Source organism: Dunckerocampus dactyliophorus, chromosome 11 (assembly GCF_027744805.1).
Source record: "Dunckerocampus dactyliophorus isolate RoL2022-P2 chromosome 11, RoL_Ddac_1.1, whole genome shotgun sequence".
Taxonomy (NCBI): Eukaryota; Metazoa; Chordata; class Actinopteri; order Syngnathiformes; family Syngnathidae; genus Dunckerocampus; species Dunckerocampus dactyliophorus.
Window position 1 is genome coordinate 20,783,952 of NC_072829.1, and position 14,756 is coordinate 20,798,707.

General features: G+C 40.0%; 1 protein-coding gene across 9 annotated transcripts in view; it reads right to left on the reverse strand.

Annotated features, from left to right (window-relative positions):
- Positions 1–612: 612 nt before the first annotated feature.
- gria1a (glutamate receptor, ionotropic, AMPA 1a) overlaps positions 613–14,756 on the reverse strand; it is a 90,924-nt gene continuing 76,780 nt past the window's right edge. The window contains exons 14-16 of one of the 9 annotated variants that reach the window (XM_054791514.1): positions 13,612–13,726; positions 8,781–8,917; positions 613–3,900 (exon numbers count right to left, since the gene is read on the reverse strand). In XM_054791514.1, the coding sequence (XP_054647489.1) occupies positions 3,702–3,900; positions 8,781–8,917; positions 13,612–13,726 (451 nt within the window). In that variant the 3' untranslated portion in view covers positions 613–3,701. Of the gene's footprint in view, positions 3,901–8,627; positions 8,918–13,611; positions 13,727–14,247; positions 14,363–14,756 lie in introns of those variants that run through there. The other 8 variants (XM_054791507.1, XM_054791513.1, XM_054791506.1 and 5 more) reach the window with 8 other exon arrangements.

A 14,756-nucleotide genomic window follows, 5' to 3' on the forward strand; every position in this document is an offset into this window, starting at 1 on the left:
CACATTGTGAGTTATCAGGAGGAAAAGTCACAGAAGTTGGCTCAGCCTCTTATTATTTTTTCCACTTTGATTCCAAGTATGATTGGGAATCCAGTCTTCAGTGGGTTCTTGATTTGGGTTTTCATTGATCGTTCATTGTTTTTTAACAAATGATGCTGTCATCCATGACGATTTTTAACTGGATTATAACCAAGATCTGGGATGTGTGATTGAAGTGTCCCCTTTTGCTAGCCTGTAGTATGATGACTGGTGGCGATACTTACCTATGTCAGCGTTTTTATACATGAAAATGACTCAAAACTGGAAATATATGAAGGTTGCGTGAAATTAAATGCTGGCTGGACTCAGTCGTCTTTATGACTGTGATGAGGACCATTAAATCCACCTTTCCCCGCCCCCCGCCCAAAGCTTCAGGCTCTTGCAGGTCCTCCCATTTTTATTTTTTCATGTCAGACAGAATGCCAGAGATTAGTTTTTGGATCACTGCACTCCTTTCAGAGCCAGACAGCGCATCACCCTCCTTTGCAGCTAATATCTGACATTCTATCCCATTTGCTCAAGGCGCGGAGTGTAAAATACTAGCAGGATTACTGCAAATAAGACAAACGTACATGAAGAAACATACATTGTTTATTCCTTTATTCTGTTACAAAAGCGTGATGACTTCCTTCCAGAACAGTTCGGTTAGAAAAAAATATTTCTCCAAAAATCTTTCCTCCTTTGAACACTTCTATTAACTGATGTTTGGATTTTGAAATTCTTATACACCCCCCCCCCCTTTTTTTTTTTTTTAGTAAAAAAGAAAAAGAAAAACAACGATAACCTTTCTCGTGATGAAACTGTGATTAGATTCCAAGACGGATATATTCAAATGGTGTTAAAATACCAGCACTTAAAAATACAAACAGAAAGTCATTGTTAAACCTGAACAATAAAATAGAAAAGAAAACCCAAACTGGATCTGAACATTAGTTTCTACAGATAATTCCACATTGGCATGTTTTTTTTTTTTTTTTACACCATTCAAAGTGTAAAACTCCAGCAAACCCCAACTCGCCTCTATATACAAACACTGATTATTATTTTTTTAATTTCTATTTTTTATATAAATCTGTAACGGCATATAAAACATCTCTCTCAAGGTGAAGCCTCCTCTGAGGACCACTGCGCTGTGTCCTAATTAATAAAACAGCACAAGAAGACATAGATGGGAGGGAGAGTAGTCACGCAGTTCAGGTACACTGAGGCATGTTTGCAAACAAACATTTGAGAGAGTAAGTCCTTTGTATATACATAATAGGTGGTGATATGTACGGTTTTGGTAAACACCGGATGCCTACTTTTCCATCTTAAAAATATGTATTCAATTTGGTACCATGTTTATAAAGCAGAAAATGAAGATGACAACAAAGCACATCTCATAGAGGAGGAAGGCATAGTCAAATGTGGGCGGTCCTTTAAATGTGACAGCAGACATCCAAGAAAACACCCAGCAACAACCTTCCACTCACCTTCAGGTAAAATCACAGCGTTAGGTATGAACAATGTGCAATGTACAATGTATTCCAGGGCATGGGCGGTGATGAATGACTGTAATTTCATGTTTTCATGTACCAGCCTTTTGCTCTCATCTGCTGTGTCTGTTTCCTGACATTCCACTGGAGGAACTGTTCAAGTGGAGCGAGGACATGCGATAAGGGAAGTGGAAAATGGTGATATGAATTAAAAAAAAAAAAAAAAAAAAAAAGAACATTGTCTGAATTGCTTCAAGCCGTCATACACTGCATATAAAATGTGTCACCTGCCTGGGCAATTTCTATCTTTAGACATCGACAACATCGTGTTTGGATCATAATAATCCCTGATAAAATACAAAAAAATAACAATGAAATGATACTAGCACTAAAAATGCGACAATTCATCCATTTTCTATGCCTCTTATCCTAATTAGGGTCGTGGGGGTATACTGGAGCCTATCCCAGCTGACTTAGGGCGGGAGGCGGGGTGTACCATGGACTGGTGGCCAGCCAATCGCACGGCACATATTCACGCTCACATTCATACCTATGGACGATTTAGAGTCACCGATTAACCTAACATGCATTTTTTTGGAATGAGAGGAAGCCGGAGTACCCGGAGAAAAAGCAAACGACACAAGAGATGCCCGAGCGGAGATTGAAACCCAGGTCTTCAGATCTCCTGACTGTGTGGCCAACATGCTAACCACTCGGCCGCATTGTTTTGTTGGTGATATAATAAAAAAAAACAACAACTGTATTTCATGTTATTTTACATTTAAAGTATTAATTTGACTAATAAGTGAATTGCATTTAAAATGAGTGAATTTCATTAAAAAAAAACTATTAAAAATTGACATTTTCAAGAATAATGTACTGTACCAGTAATATTTCAAAAATGTTTTAAAAAAAATATTAAGCATTAAATAAATTTCTAATTAGTGCAATCTTAAATTTTGAAGAAAATATAAAAAAATGACATTGCCTAATATTTATGGGAACGCTGACTAAAAATGATTCCTGTATTGTGTAATTCCTGTAACAGTATTTGACGTGGATTTATTTGAAAGCGGGCCACCTGCACAATGTGCGAAGGAAATTGTGTGTGACTAGCAGCACTGCCCATTTCATTAAAACTGAATAAAAAAAGCAATATGTCCAGGACCCTTTTCTCCTGGTTCTTTCTGGAGCCAATCTTTGTTATTCCACATGTACTGCTAATCGATTTCAGAATATAGCAGTGGGTGTGCTGGGAATGTCATAGCAGCAGGATACAGTGTAAGGTCACTCATAGCCACTATTTTGCGCCAGTGTGCCTTTTCTATCATCACAGACATTGTTTAAAAAACATCACAAGTGTGTGTGCATACAAATAACGGCGCTATGGCACAAAGACAAGGCATGATGTGTTACATGAGGTGTAGCAGCAATGCACGTTTTGTTCTAGCCTGGCCAAGCACCGCGGCGTCAGACAGCATCAGCCTTTAATGGAAAGTGAATCAACTCAACCGCACTTTTCACATTATACAGCAGTGCAGACCACGTACTAAAACCTGGCTAGGCTACAGAGCACTTGGTCCTCCCAAAGTGTAAAAGAACGAAAAGAGTGCAGGCATGGCTCCAAAACAAACATAAAAAAAACCAAATGAAATCATCACAGCGGTCACAAATGTTCGTCCTCACCACCACATTTGTGCAAAGACACCATCAGTCACCAGAAAGCATCTAGGTAGTACAAGGTCAGCAGTAGAGGTGAAAATATTGCACACGCAAACTAACAACTCCATCCAAATGGCACAACGCAGGCGTCACACTTAAGGTTAAAGTTTTTTTTGTTTTTTTTTTTTACCCCACAGAAATGAACACGGTAAAAAATGCAAAAACACACCCGGATTCTTTATTGCAGCACACTTCCCTTCTTTTTTTTTTTTTACTTTTTTTTTTTACATTGCAAATATCCACGTATTAAAAAAAATGTCATGAGTCTCTGTCGCTTGTAAGGAGTTTGTTTAAAGAGTGCATTTTGGCAGTAAGTTAAATCTCGTTCCAGTCGGGCACAGCCAGAGTAGATGGGTCAAATCACATAGACATGACTTTTTTTTTTTTTTTTTCAGAGTCTTGTACTCTTCCTGTCCCACCCTGCTTACTTCCTGCCCTCCCCTTCCCCAAAACTGAGTAATGTGATCACATGCCAGAGGCACCCAGTCCCATGCTGGCGGTGTGGCTCATGCACGGCAGTGTCTGAATGGTTTTGGGGAAGTCGTGGGTGAGGAGGCGTCCATTCTCTCCTCCGCTCCCGTTCCCGCTCATCCTGGTCAGGGTGGAACAGCGCATGGCGTCATTGATGGATTGCTGTTGGGGGATAAGACATACTCCAATTAGACTGCAAACTGGAATAACGACCTCACACTGGAAAATAGTTACTTTGAGCGGAATCCTTATATTTTGAGCAGGATATTGTGCAATTGATATCGCTGATATAAGTGGATGTTGCTTCCTAAACGTGGTGCTGACGCGCCGATAAATTCCACTGCAAAACATGAAATCTAAGCAAGATTGATGAACAGATCTTGAGCTTAAAAATAGTCTTTTTACTATTTTTCTGTTAGACCAACGTCTCGCCAATACAGTAATCCTTCGCCAATTCGCGCTTTAAATTTCGTAGCTTCACTCTCACGTTTTCTTTAAAAAAAAATAAAATAAATCATCTGTTTCATGGTTGAATACGACAGAAGCAATTGCATATTTAATCAAATCTTATGTATTTTTTTTGCCTAAATTAAGCATTTTAGCAAATTAAGCAACTAAAACGCAAACGTAAGACATTCAGAAGACGCATTCAAGGTTGTGATGATATGTAGTATTTTACACTGGTCGCAAGATGTCAGCAATATTACTGTAATGTTCAGTAAGACACACAAGCACCAGACTTGATCGCCTGATCAGCAGGCTTTTGTTACAGCTTTGAAATATCTCACAACAAGCACAATAATCCCTAATATGAGCTACTGTTGCAGCCGTAACCCACGACAAGCTAAAACGCCACTTCCTGTCCGCCCTTGACTCAGCCCCTTTAGCACCAGAACACGTTTACTGCAAGACACCCGAGCACGGGTCTTATTTATGTCTTAAATGGCTTATTTACTGTTATTATAACTACTATATTGGGTAACACAAGTGTAAAGGCGACTATAGGGGTGTTATTTCATGTCTAGAGGGCTCTAATAATCTCAAAAACGGTATTTAGAAGGTCGTAAACACGCTTTCTATGCTCTAATTACAAAAATTTTCCATTTCGAAGTAAGGACTCTCTACTTTGTGGAAATTCACTTATCATGGTTGGGTCTGGAACCAATTAACGGCGGTAAAAGAGGGACTACTTTACTTATCTTAAGTAATGTGTACCAGCAATGGATCCTTGCACATTTGTGCTTCAGCATTCACGTCACTGCAAATTTGCATATTTTTGTTCCAAAAACATTTTTTTTCCTTGAAAAGACCTTTTTCCCCCCCATTCAGTAATAATTTATAAATATAAATATAAGATAACTCAGGTAAAATGTACCGTATACTGTACATGTACAACAATTTTTACATGTTTATGCTTTCATGCGTCATTGATAGTGTTTTTTCACCAAGCGTTGGGATTTCTCACTTTGTCGGCGGCCCTTGAACGCACCGCAGTTGCTGTGAGACTCACAAGTCAAACAAATATCTTCTACACTGCGACTCAGACGCCATTTGTTCATCGATTATCGTACATTAGTGGTGAGTACCCGTACATTTTATCCTGTCAAATGTGTTCAACACGTTTGTGAGGCATACTGAAGAGAGAAGAGGAGGGTTCTGGAGCTAAATCTAATCTTGGAATTACAACAGTCACTCCTATTGCAAATGTTGAGCCGAACATGAAGGAGAACTTCAACGTCAACCTGGCTTGTGGGTTTGGAGGGGCAGGAGCGAGCCATAATTAGACATCGTTATGCACGCATCAGTTGCATATTTTCGCCATTTTCTGGTTGCACCGCCCGTGAAAAGCGGGTTATCTGCTTTACTTCATAAAACAAAAACAAGCCAATGTCAGAATGAGCATTTTCCAAAATATTTCAAGAGTTCAATTAAATTGGAAGTTAACATTTCTTATGTAAAATATGTATTACTTAAGATAATCGAATTGCTCTCACAAAGTAAGAAAATACATACTTTTAGTATTTTTTTTTTTTACCTTGAATTCAGAATATTTAATCATGCTGAGATTGCAGTTTTTGCAGTGGAAGGACATTTATGAGCCGTTATGAATCACAGGCTGCTGCTACGTGTTGTCTTAAATAATCAATCAATCATGACCCCGAGTCTCCTGAATCAGAATTCTTTATCCTATCAGGACACGGATTGGACACCTGTATGCTTCCAACGTGGTGAGAGTAGTTTGGTGAACCAGACGAGAGACTTAAGCCTCATCGGTGACCTCTGAGAAACAGTTCTCATGGACCACATCCATATTTGCTTAACAATTTTCCGTTCTCAGGCAGATCCTTTTGCCTGACGATGTAAATCAAAATCCAGGAGCAGCAGGGAAAGGTGTGGCAGTAAGAAGCAAGCTAAAGCTTCATTCATTGGTTTAATTACTCCATTAGGAGGTGTCCTGCAGTAACAACCGCAAGCTTTGAATGCGGCTTAATCTGCGATGGCCGGCTATTCTAGAGCTGATTAATTTTGGACAAAGCAACCATGATCTGAAGCAACCGCCGGATGCTGCACGGCAACTCGAGAATCACTCTAATTGGAACAACCTTGTTGTTGCTTTTAAGCCAAACAGCATAAAGGCATCGTAGCTTAAAAGGATCCTCGCCAATCTCATCAGCATACTGATCAGGTGGCCCTTTGTACACTGATTAAAAGGAGAGAAACGACTCCCATGAAGAAGATCCCTCCTCGTTTAGATCCTTGTGTGCATTTTCTGCTGTTTACAAGAAGCAACTAGGGTATTCTGACGTCGGGAGAACGGATCAGAGGTGTGTAAGGTGACTGATATCATCACTGAAAGACGACGAAACCTTCAGCCTGATGGGGAAAATAAATATTGCAACAAATTCATACTTAGAGGCTTCTGAAATGCAATAATTAGAGTTAGAAGGTTCTATGCTAAAGCAGTGATGGAACACAGGTCTGCCTTATGGTATACAGATAAAGGATGTTCACCACAATGGGCCCTGCATTGCAAGACAAGAGCAGAAGGAGCAGGGGACACATTTATTCAGAGCGACAGAGGTAGACAGATGCACCACTGTAATTTAAATTGCCTTTATACCCGTCTTAAGCTACCCTGTGTTTTGTGTGTGCGTGTGTAGACTCACCACCCACTTTATTAGGTACACCTCCGTCTAATGACATCAATACAAGAGCTCTATCAAAATTCTGCTTTTACAAAGATGATAATGCTCGGTTTGCCATTATTTTGCAGCGGTGTAAAACTACTATCTGTCGTACTAAGCGGTGTTACTAAAACATAGCTAGTGGATCCATGAACATTCGCGATTCAGGAGTCAGCAATTTTTGGTAAAAAAAACCCAACATTTTATTAATTATCCCCCCCATCCCATTGTCTCATTCACTGTAAGTCAATAATAATTTATAAATACGCAATAATACAAGTACAGTACAGTGTACAGCGTACATGTGCCACTGTTTAAAAACGCCACAATTTTTCGGTTTATGTCTTTATGCTAGTGTTTTTTCATCAATTGTTTCATTTAAAAACTGCATTTTGTGTTGAGTTGTGTTATTATTGACTGATATTTACATTTCTTTGATTATCTGAAACATTTAAGTGTGACAAACATGCAAAAAAATAAGAAATCGGGAAAGGGGCAAACACTTTTTCACACCACTGTATTAGTGGAGCAGTGCGCCGTAGACCAAGGAATAAACATCATTTTGGTGCACATCCAGGATTTGTGTCACTTCTGTTTTGCTCGACAGCGTTCTTCTGCCTCGAAGGAGGTCTGTGATCTGACTGTGACTGTCATTGTCTTTTTGATACGGCTCTTCAATTTGATGTCATTAGTTTGTGAAGGTGTACCTATGAGTTTGCCCTAAAGGGATACGTGATTTGTGTCACTGCAGACTTCGGCTGGATTTGCACTACTAGGTTCAAGTACCACCATTTGCATTTGAGTCCTGGCAGTGCAAGGAGAGAGAAAAAAACGATGGAATCTGATCTGAATCAGGCCTCTTCCAACATGGATAGAAAGCCCACATATCTACTAATGTGAGGGTACCATTAACTGACACACTGATACAAACTGTCAATATGATACATCCATCCGTTTTCTATGCCGCTTATTCTAATTAGGGACACTGGGGTATGCTGGAGCCTATCCTAGCTGACTTCGCGCGAGAGGCGGGTTACACCCTGGACTGGTCGCCCAGCCAATCGCAGCAATATGAACCATCGTCATCAAAATACGGCAACTGATGCATGTACGCATGTGCACCTACCCAAACAACACACCCTTGGTGAATAAAACCACCTGTGGCAGACAAAACCAACAGCACAGGTGTACCCATTAATGGTCTAAGTGAAGTACATTAATGGGACATTGACCATTAAGTATGGAAAAAGGATAACGACCCCGGTAGAATAATGCTGAGATGATTTCTTTCAGTATCTGGGTATGTTGCTAATGTAGTGTAAATCCAGCCTTAGAGAACGTTTTCATTTGGTAATGCATGACATATATTTATATAATTAATGAAACACGTCATTGATCTTTAAATTAGTCTTGGTCAGGTACTTTGAATTGACCTGCTGTAAAGCAATGCTGGAATAACAGATAAATCACACCTTGTATTTGGAACTATTTGATGTTTTGATGCTAAAACTTAAACAGGCGTAAGGGCAATTTCAAATTACGTGATTGAGGACATCTGCAGGCCATCAGTAACAAGACTTAGCGAGGGAGCGGTAGAAGGAGAAAGAGGTACAGGAGAGCGTTTGCACTGCGGTGGAAGCCGTGAAAGGCCCTACTGTGGTCACGGTTAGATGGGCGGGAGATGAGGAGGCGGATGACATCATCATCATCATGGCTTAATCACAGCGTTTCCTACCCCGTGGCTGTGCTCTGCCCTTATATCTTAACAGTGTTGTTGGCGTACAGGCCGTAGCTCTGCAGCTCTGTGTAGGGGGCGCTAGCACCACTGTCTAAGGCTGAGCAGTGAAAGGCCTGAGCAGCTGAGGCAGCAGCGGCTCGAGCGGTCGACACCTTCATTCGACGTGATTCGGTCCTGGACTTGTAGCAGAACTCCACCAGTGCCACCAGCATGGCCAGGCCCAGGCCGCCGATCAAGATGTAGAAGACTCCGGCCACGTTGCTGAGGCTCAGAGCGCTTGTCTTGTCCTGGATGGCGCGAGACGGGAGGGGAGAGCCAATCAGTGAGATTTTGGAGAAGAGCAACAGACAACATTTAAAGCCAAACACGTATGACTGACTGGGACGTTCTCATTCACACAAATGCACGCATGAAAATGAACGGTAATGCATTACGTACATAACACACAACCCTGCCTGTGAATATTGTCATTCATCCAGGTCATTGTATTGTCAGAGTATTATATTGATCGCAACTGAAGATGTTACGCTTCTCATCTGAGCAAGCTTCATCAGTTCCTATCTAGTTCAAAGTTAGATAGATAGGACAGACTACTGCAGTGTCCTAGACAACTCTAGATCGGACAGACTTGACTCATCTCAGCAAGCGTCATCAGTTCATGGTCATACTGAAAAACTCGTTGTCCTAGACAGACTATAGCTGTTCTATCTCGTCTAGCATGATTTGATGAAGCCTGCTCGAATGACTCTCTAGTCTGTCCTATCTAGAGCTGTCCTATCTAGTGTTCACTGTCTGGAACTGGAGAAGCCTGCTCGGATGAGAGGCAAAATGTCTTCTAAGACAATCTGAACAGTCCAGTTGCAATCGATTCAACGCCCTGAGAACACACAACCCTAAACACAATTGCTCTAGCATATACACTCACTGGCCGCAATAGTAGGTACTGTTATATTGGATTAAAATTTGGATTACCATTGCAAGATACGGCAATGAAAATTTGTAATTTTAAATTTTCCATATATAATATACTGGTCTTGCATGAACAAGTGTGCCTAACGTTGTGACAAGTGAGTGTATATTCATCCATTCATACAGAACTACACACAGATGAGCTTGACAAATCAAGTGATATACTTAGAATTTACACAAACAGTTCAAGGTTCAAGGCCTGTCTCACAAAGCACAGTCACATAATTTCATTGTCAGTAAGTCTCACAGATAAGGGAGCTTAAGTTCTACTGCAATAGGGCTAAAGCGCAGACACATTAGGAGAAGTTGTTGCGATTATGCTAAAGTGATGCTTATAAAGAGCGTATGTAGCACAATGCACTGCATTTTTATTGTAGTATCTTAAAATGCAGATACATGATTTGCACCCAGACTGCAAAGTCAATCCAAGCCATATCCACAGTGCAATATCACATAAAGTGATGTCAGACATGTGAATATCAGGTTTGTGAGAGCAGTAACTATGGACTGGATTCATGAAACAGGCCTCCCAAATGTAAATGCTATACAGCACATATCTTGTATTTTTTTTTATCAGGTACTCGTGCATTTCTGACATTTTCATACTAACATTACAATAATTGGCATTGTATTTTGCGAAAGAAAGGACAAACTACTATGATCCCCCCATCATACATGCAGTCATGCAGCCGCATAATAAATACGTACTTTAAAATAGAATATTTTATAGGTCAGTTCTGCTCGACTGGTTATGACTTCCTGGATTACATTGCATTTTAGTTCTTGCATCTTACATAAATGTAAATCAACAACTAAATAAACAACATAGCAAAGCTAACCAGACTTTACAGTAATTGGTCTGTTTTTTGGCATTATATAATGTAACCAAGGTTTTTCTGGCAGGGGGTGTCAAATAATGTGTTCTGAAGGCATGACAGGCTGCAGGTTATTAGAATAAACACTAACAACATGTGATCATTTCAGTTTAATTCGTCCTGTCAGACAGAATTCACGCTTATCAAATCACCTTCACGGGCTTTTATAAGCCTCTAAGGATATGTCCCTGAGGCCAAATCCTTAGAAGCATCTTAGAATAAATGTTCTGTCTGAATATGCATACAGAGTTTCCACCTAAACACTGTACAAATATAGCAAAGCGGGGGAAAAATATGTCTTAGTCTATTATGTTTAATTCTCAAATATTGCTGGTTGCGAGGTTGTTTCTTTGGGGGAAACAAGACTGGTGCATCTGTTTCGCAGTTACATAATTAGTGTACAAAAATGAGCATAGAACTGGCAAGTATCCCACGCATAGTAATAATACACATATAAATGCTAACGTAGAATACATACACAGTACAATTTAGAAGAGACCCCAATGTGCATGTACATGTTACTCTAATAAACAGTGTTCATCTAAAATATGCACTCAATCTGCTTTGCTCCCTGGTGACCGCCCGCCCTCTTGATGTATATTTTGACACCCCTACACAAAACGAACAGTCAACCGTCGGTGAAAAATCTGTCAGAAATATAGTACAGTGGATCCCCGCATATTCGTGAGTCTGCATATTTGCATATTTTTGATCAAAACATCCCTCATTTATGCGCTTTTAACCTCCATAATTTGTCTTTTTTTTTGGTAGAAAGCCATCTTATTCAACCTAAACTGGTGCTAATTTACAAAAACATTGGAACCTGGACTAGCGTAAGCCGCGGTTAACGCGGTTTTACGAAAATTTACACAATCATTTTGCCTCTGTTTACGTACATTCTACGGTTTGTCTACAATGTGAAGCACATCTTATTGTGTTATCAATACGCTGCGTGAGTCCAACTGTGTTCGTAATCTATTTTTATCATAAAATGTCCTTGTTAGCGGCCTATTAGCTTGCTAACAAAACGGCAACCGGAACCGGATGTCAGCTGTGTATGATGTCATCAGCGACTCTGTAGACTCTGAAGTTCTCTGCTAGCTAACATTGTTAGCAGTTAACACAAAGAAAGTTGCAACTGCCAGCACTTTGACAAAGAAGGTGCGAAACACTATTGAATTCAAGAAATAACTTCTAGCAAAACACAAAGATGGTGTCCATGTGAATCCGCCTTCTCCTTCTCCCTCGCTGCTTGTTATCACCGTCTTTGTCAACAAGTCTTCTCTCAAGGTAGAAGTGACGTCAAATGTTCATTTATCCCTTTCATTCGTCATTTATACATATTTGTATGCATTTTGAATTGATTTTTGCATGTAAAACTATAATTGTAAAACTGTAAAAATGTGTTTTGTTTTGCATTAATTAGTTTCGCATTATTTCTTATGGGAAAACTTGATTCGGTTAACATATATTTTGAATTAATGACGCTAACCAAGGTTCAACTGTATGTGGAAATTAATCAATAATAAGACAAGTAAAACATGTGAAACACACGATGTAATTGCGCCACGTGACTTAAGCGGTTATCGAAATACGCACTTACACGCTAATATACCGTACATATACAGTACAGTGTATACAAATCCTGATAATATACGACCTGCAAGGCACACACATACTTTCGAAACAGAAAGTTACCCAGCATGCCTTGTGGGTTATAAATGACAGTATTGTTATGCAAGCATATTAGTTTGTAAGTGTCTATTTCCAGACCCGCATGGTCTGTGAGGTGCAGTTACATTGTGTGTTCCACATGTGTTACTTGATTATTTTTGGGTTGCGCCATGAGTGAGGTAGGCGTTTGGGTGGATGACCTCCTACTGGTTTGTGTTGGGTCAGTAAAATAGCTGTAAATGTCAAGTTCAAGCAAATTTATATTCTATGTGGTAGCGCCTAGACGCAGCAGCATAGCCCAAACTTGATCGATAGTGTCAAAAATAAACATTTTTAGGGGCATCTCAATTACTCGCGGTTGGTTGTCATTTCAAAGAGAATCACTACATTACTATCAAATATGAGCTTCACTGTACTATTCCTTTTAATGGAATATTTTACGAAATTCTAGTGAGAACAGTCGCCTCTCTGAGATGGAACCTGAAGTGCAAATGCATGCAAGCCCTGTGGCTGGCTTGATGTGACTCAAGGTTGCGCGAACAGATTGACAGGGTTTGGATCACACATGCATTCCGGTCTGTGCAGAGACCGGACAGAATGAAAAGGTTGTGACAGAACATGTTCAAAAGGCAGATCTTGTGATCTACTGGCCTTGCTTCATGTCTCACAGTTAGTTCTGATTGATTCATCTTTGAGCTACACCATTAACACAAGCCTAATATTTCAGGTCTAATTTACTCTATTCAGATTTTGATTATGTATTGCAAACTTATCTAAACTCCTTCACTATTTTAAATCATAATCATAAACAAACATGTTTAAAGGAATAAAACACCAGATTGGCCACAAAGTATATGCCCGAATATAAGACAATTAGAAATGAAATTACACTTCAACCAGGGTGGCTGGAAATGTAGTTTGAAATCATAAATGCAATTATGACAATCATGTATAGTGTTTGGTAGTTATGTAACAATCTTATCTTATGTAAGAATGACATGGCTTTCTTTTCCAGCTTCAACCAAAACACCTGCTTCAAAAGGAGACATGCTTGAAAATAGCTTTGCATCTAAAAATAATCAATCAATAATAATAATTAGCATTTCAATGAAATGAATCAAACATTTTTGTCCCTTTTTTTTGGTCCCAGAAAAAAATATCATAACCTTTATGTATTTTAGGACAATGAATAACAAGTTCATCTACCTTAGCCCATCACCAGTTTGCTTATGGGTTGCTTTTAATAAGCTGATGCATTTCCAATCTTAAATTTGTGTATATGTCTGCCATGACTTACATACCATGTCTTATATGCGGGCCCATACTGTAGTCCTGCTAGAGACACAAGCGGGTATATTGTATGTACGAGAGGCGTATAAGCCTGGACTTGGGTCTGTTCTAGGATCAGGGCAGGATAGTGCTTGGAGGTGCTGTGAGGAGACAGAATCAGGATGCAGACTAACCTTTCTTCCGGAGTCCTTGCTGCCACACTCCCCTTTATCGTACCACCATTTGTTTTTCAGTTTGTCTAAGACGGCTTGCTCATTGAGTTTCAACACCGCTAGGTTTACTGGGATTCTTCCAACCACAAAGAAATAACATAAATAACATATTATACCATGTTATTTTATGTTATTGATTCAGAGACACAGAGCAGCAAAATGCATTCACACAATAATACTTCAGCTTGCCTATGGTTAAAGAAAGGAGAAAGCATCACATCACACACATGCACGCACGCACACATGAATAGAGATGGCATAAACATCATTAGGAACTTTCAAATTAAAGTGATATGCATTAATACGCCATCTAGCTTGGTGCTCTTGCTCCCTAAGGCAGTAGATGTGTATTACTATATCACTTTGGGTAACCGGCACACTGCTCACCCTCGCTGATGCATCACTGTAGTTGTGCATTCATCGAATGTTTTTGAACAGGAAGTACGTAATACCAGCGCTGAAATAGATGATACCAAACTTAATTTCTGGAGTGGCGTTGCAGCGTTGAACCTGCCGGTTACCCCCCTCCCCGTACACCCGCCACACGCCCAATGGTGGTGGTGGGTTACCCGCAGGGTTTATCAAACTGGCTCTGACCTTGGAGTCCCCGCCCCCGCTGCCGCACTCTCCCTTGTCGTACCACCACTTGTTTTTCAATTTGTCCAAGAGGCCCTGCTCGTTCAGTTTTAACACTGCCAGGTTTACTGGGTTTCTTGAAAATGATATAAAACGATAGCCATTAGGATACACTCTATATGCGACAGATATAACGAGGTAAATATCATGGTTGTGGTGATTATGACAACACTGACTTACTAATTGAAACTCCTGCATGCGGCTACTGATATGAAGCAGGAGCCCTGGCTTTAAGATGCGCATGTTTGATATATGTTAGTTGTACATCTGCAATGGGCTGAAATGTTGGATGCCCATACAATAGTCGAGTCAGGTTTTACCAAGCAGGGGCCTCAGAGGGAGGCACAGCAGACACAATAAATTGAGATGCCTTGGAAGCGGAAGTCTTTCTACAGATGGTAATTTCCTTTCAGCGGCGCCAGCATACAGATTGCTATGGTAACTGACATATCAATATTCAACCCAAAACA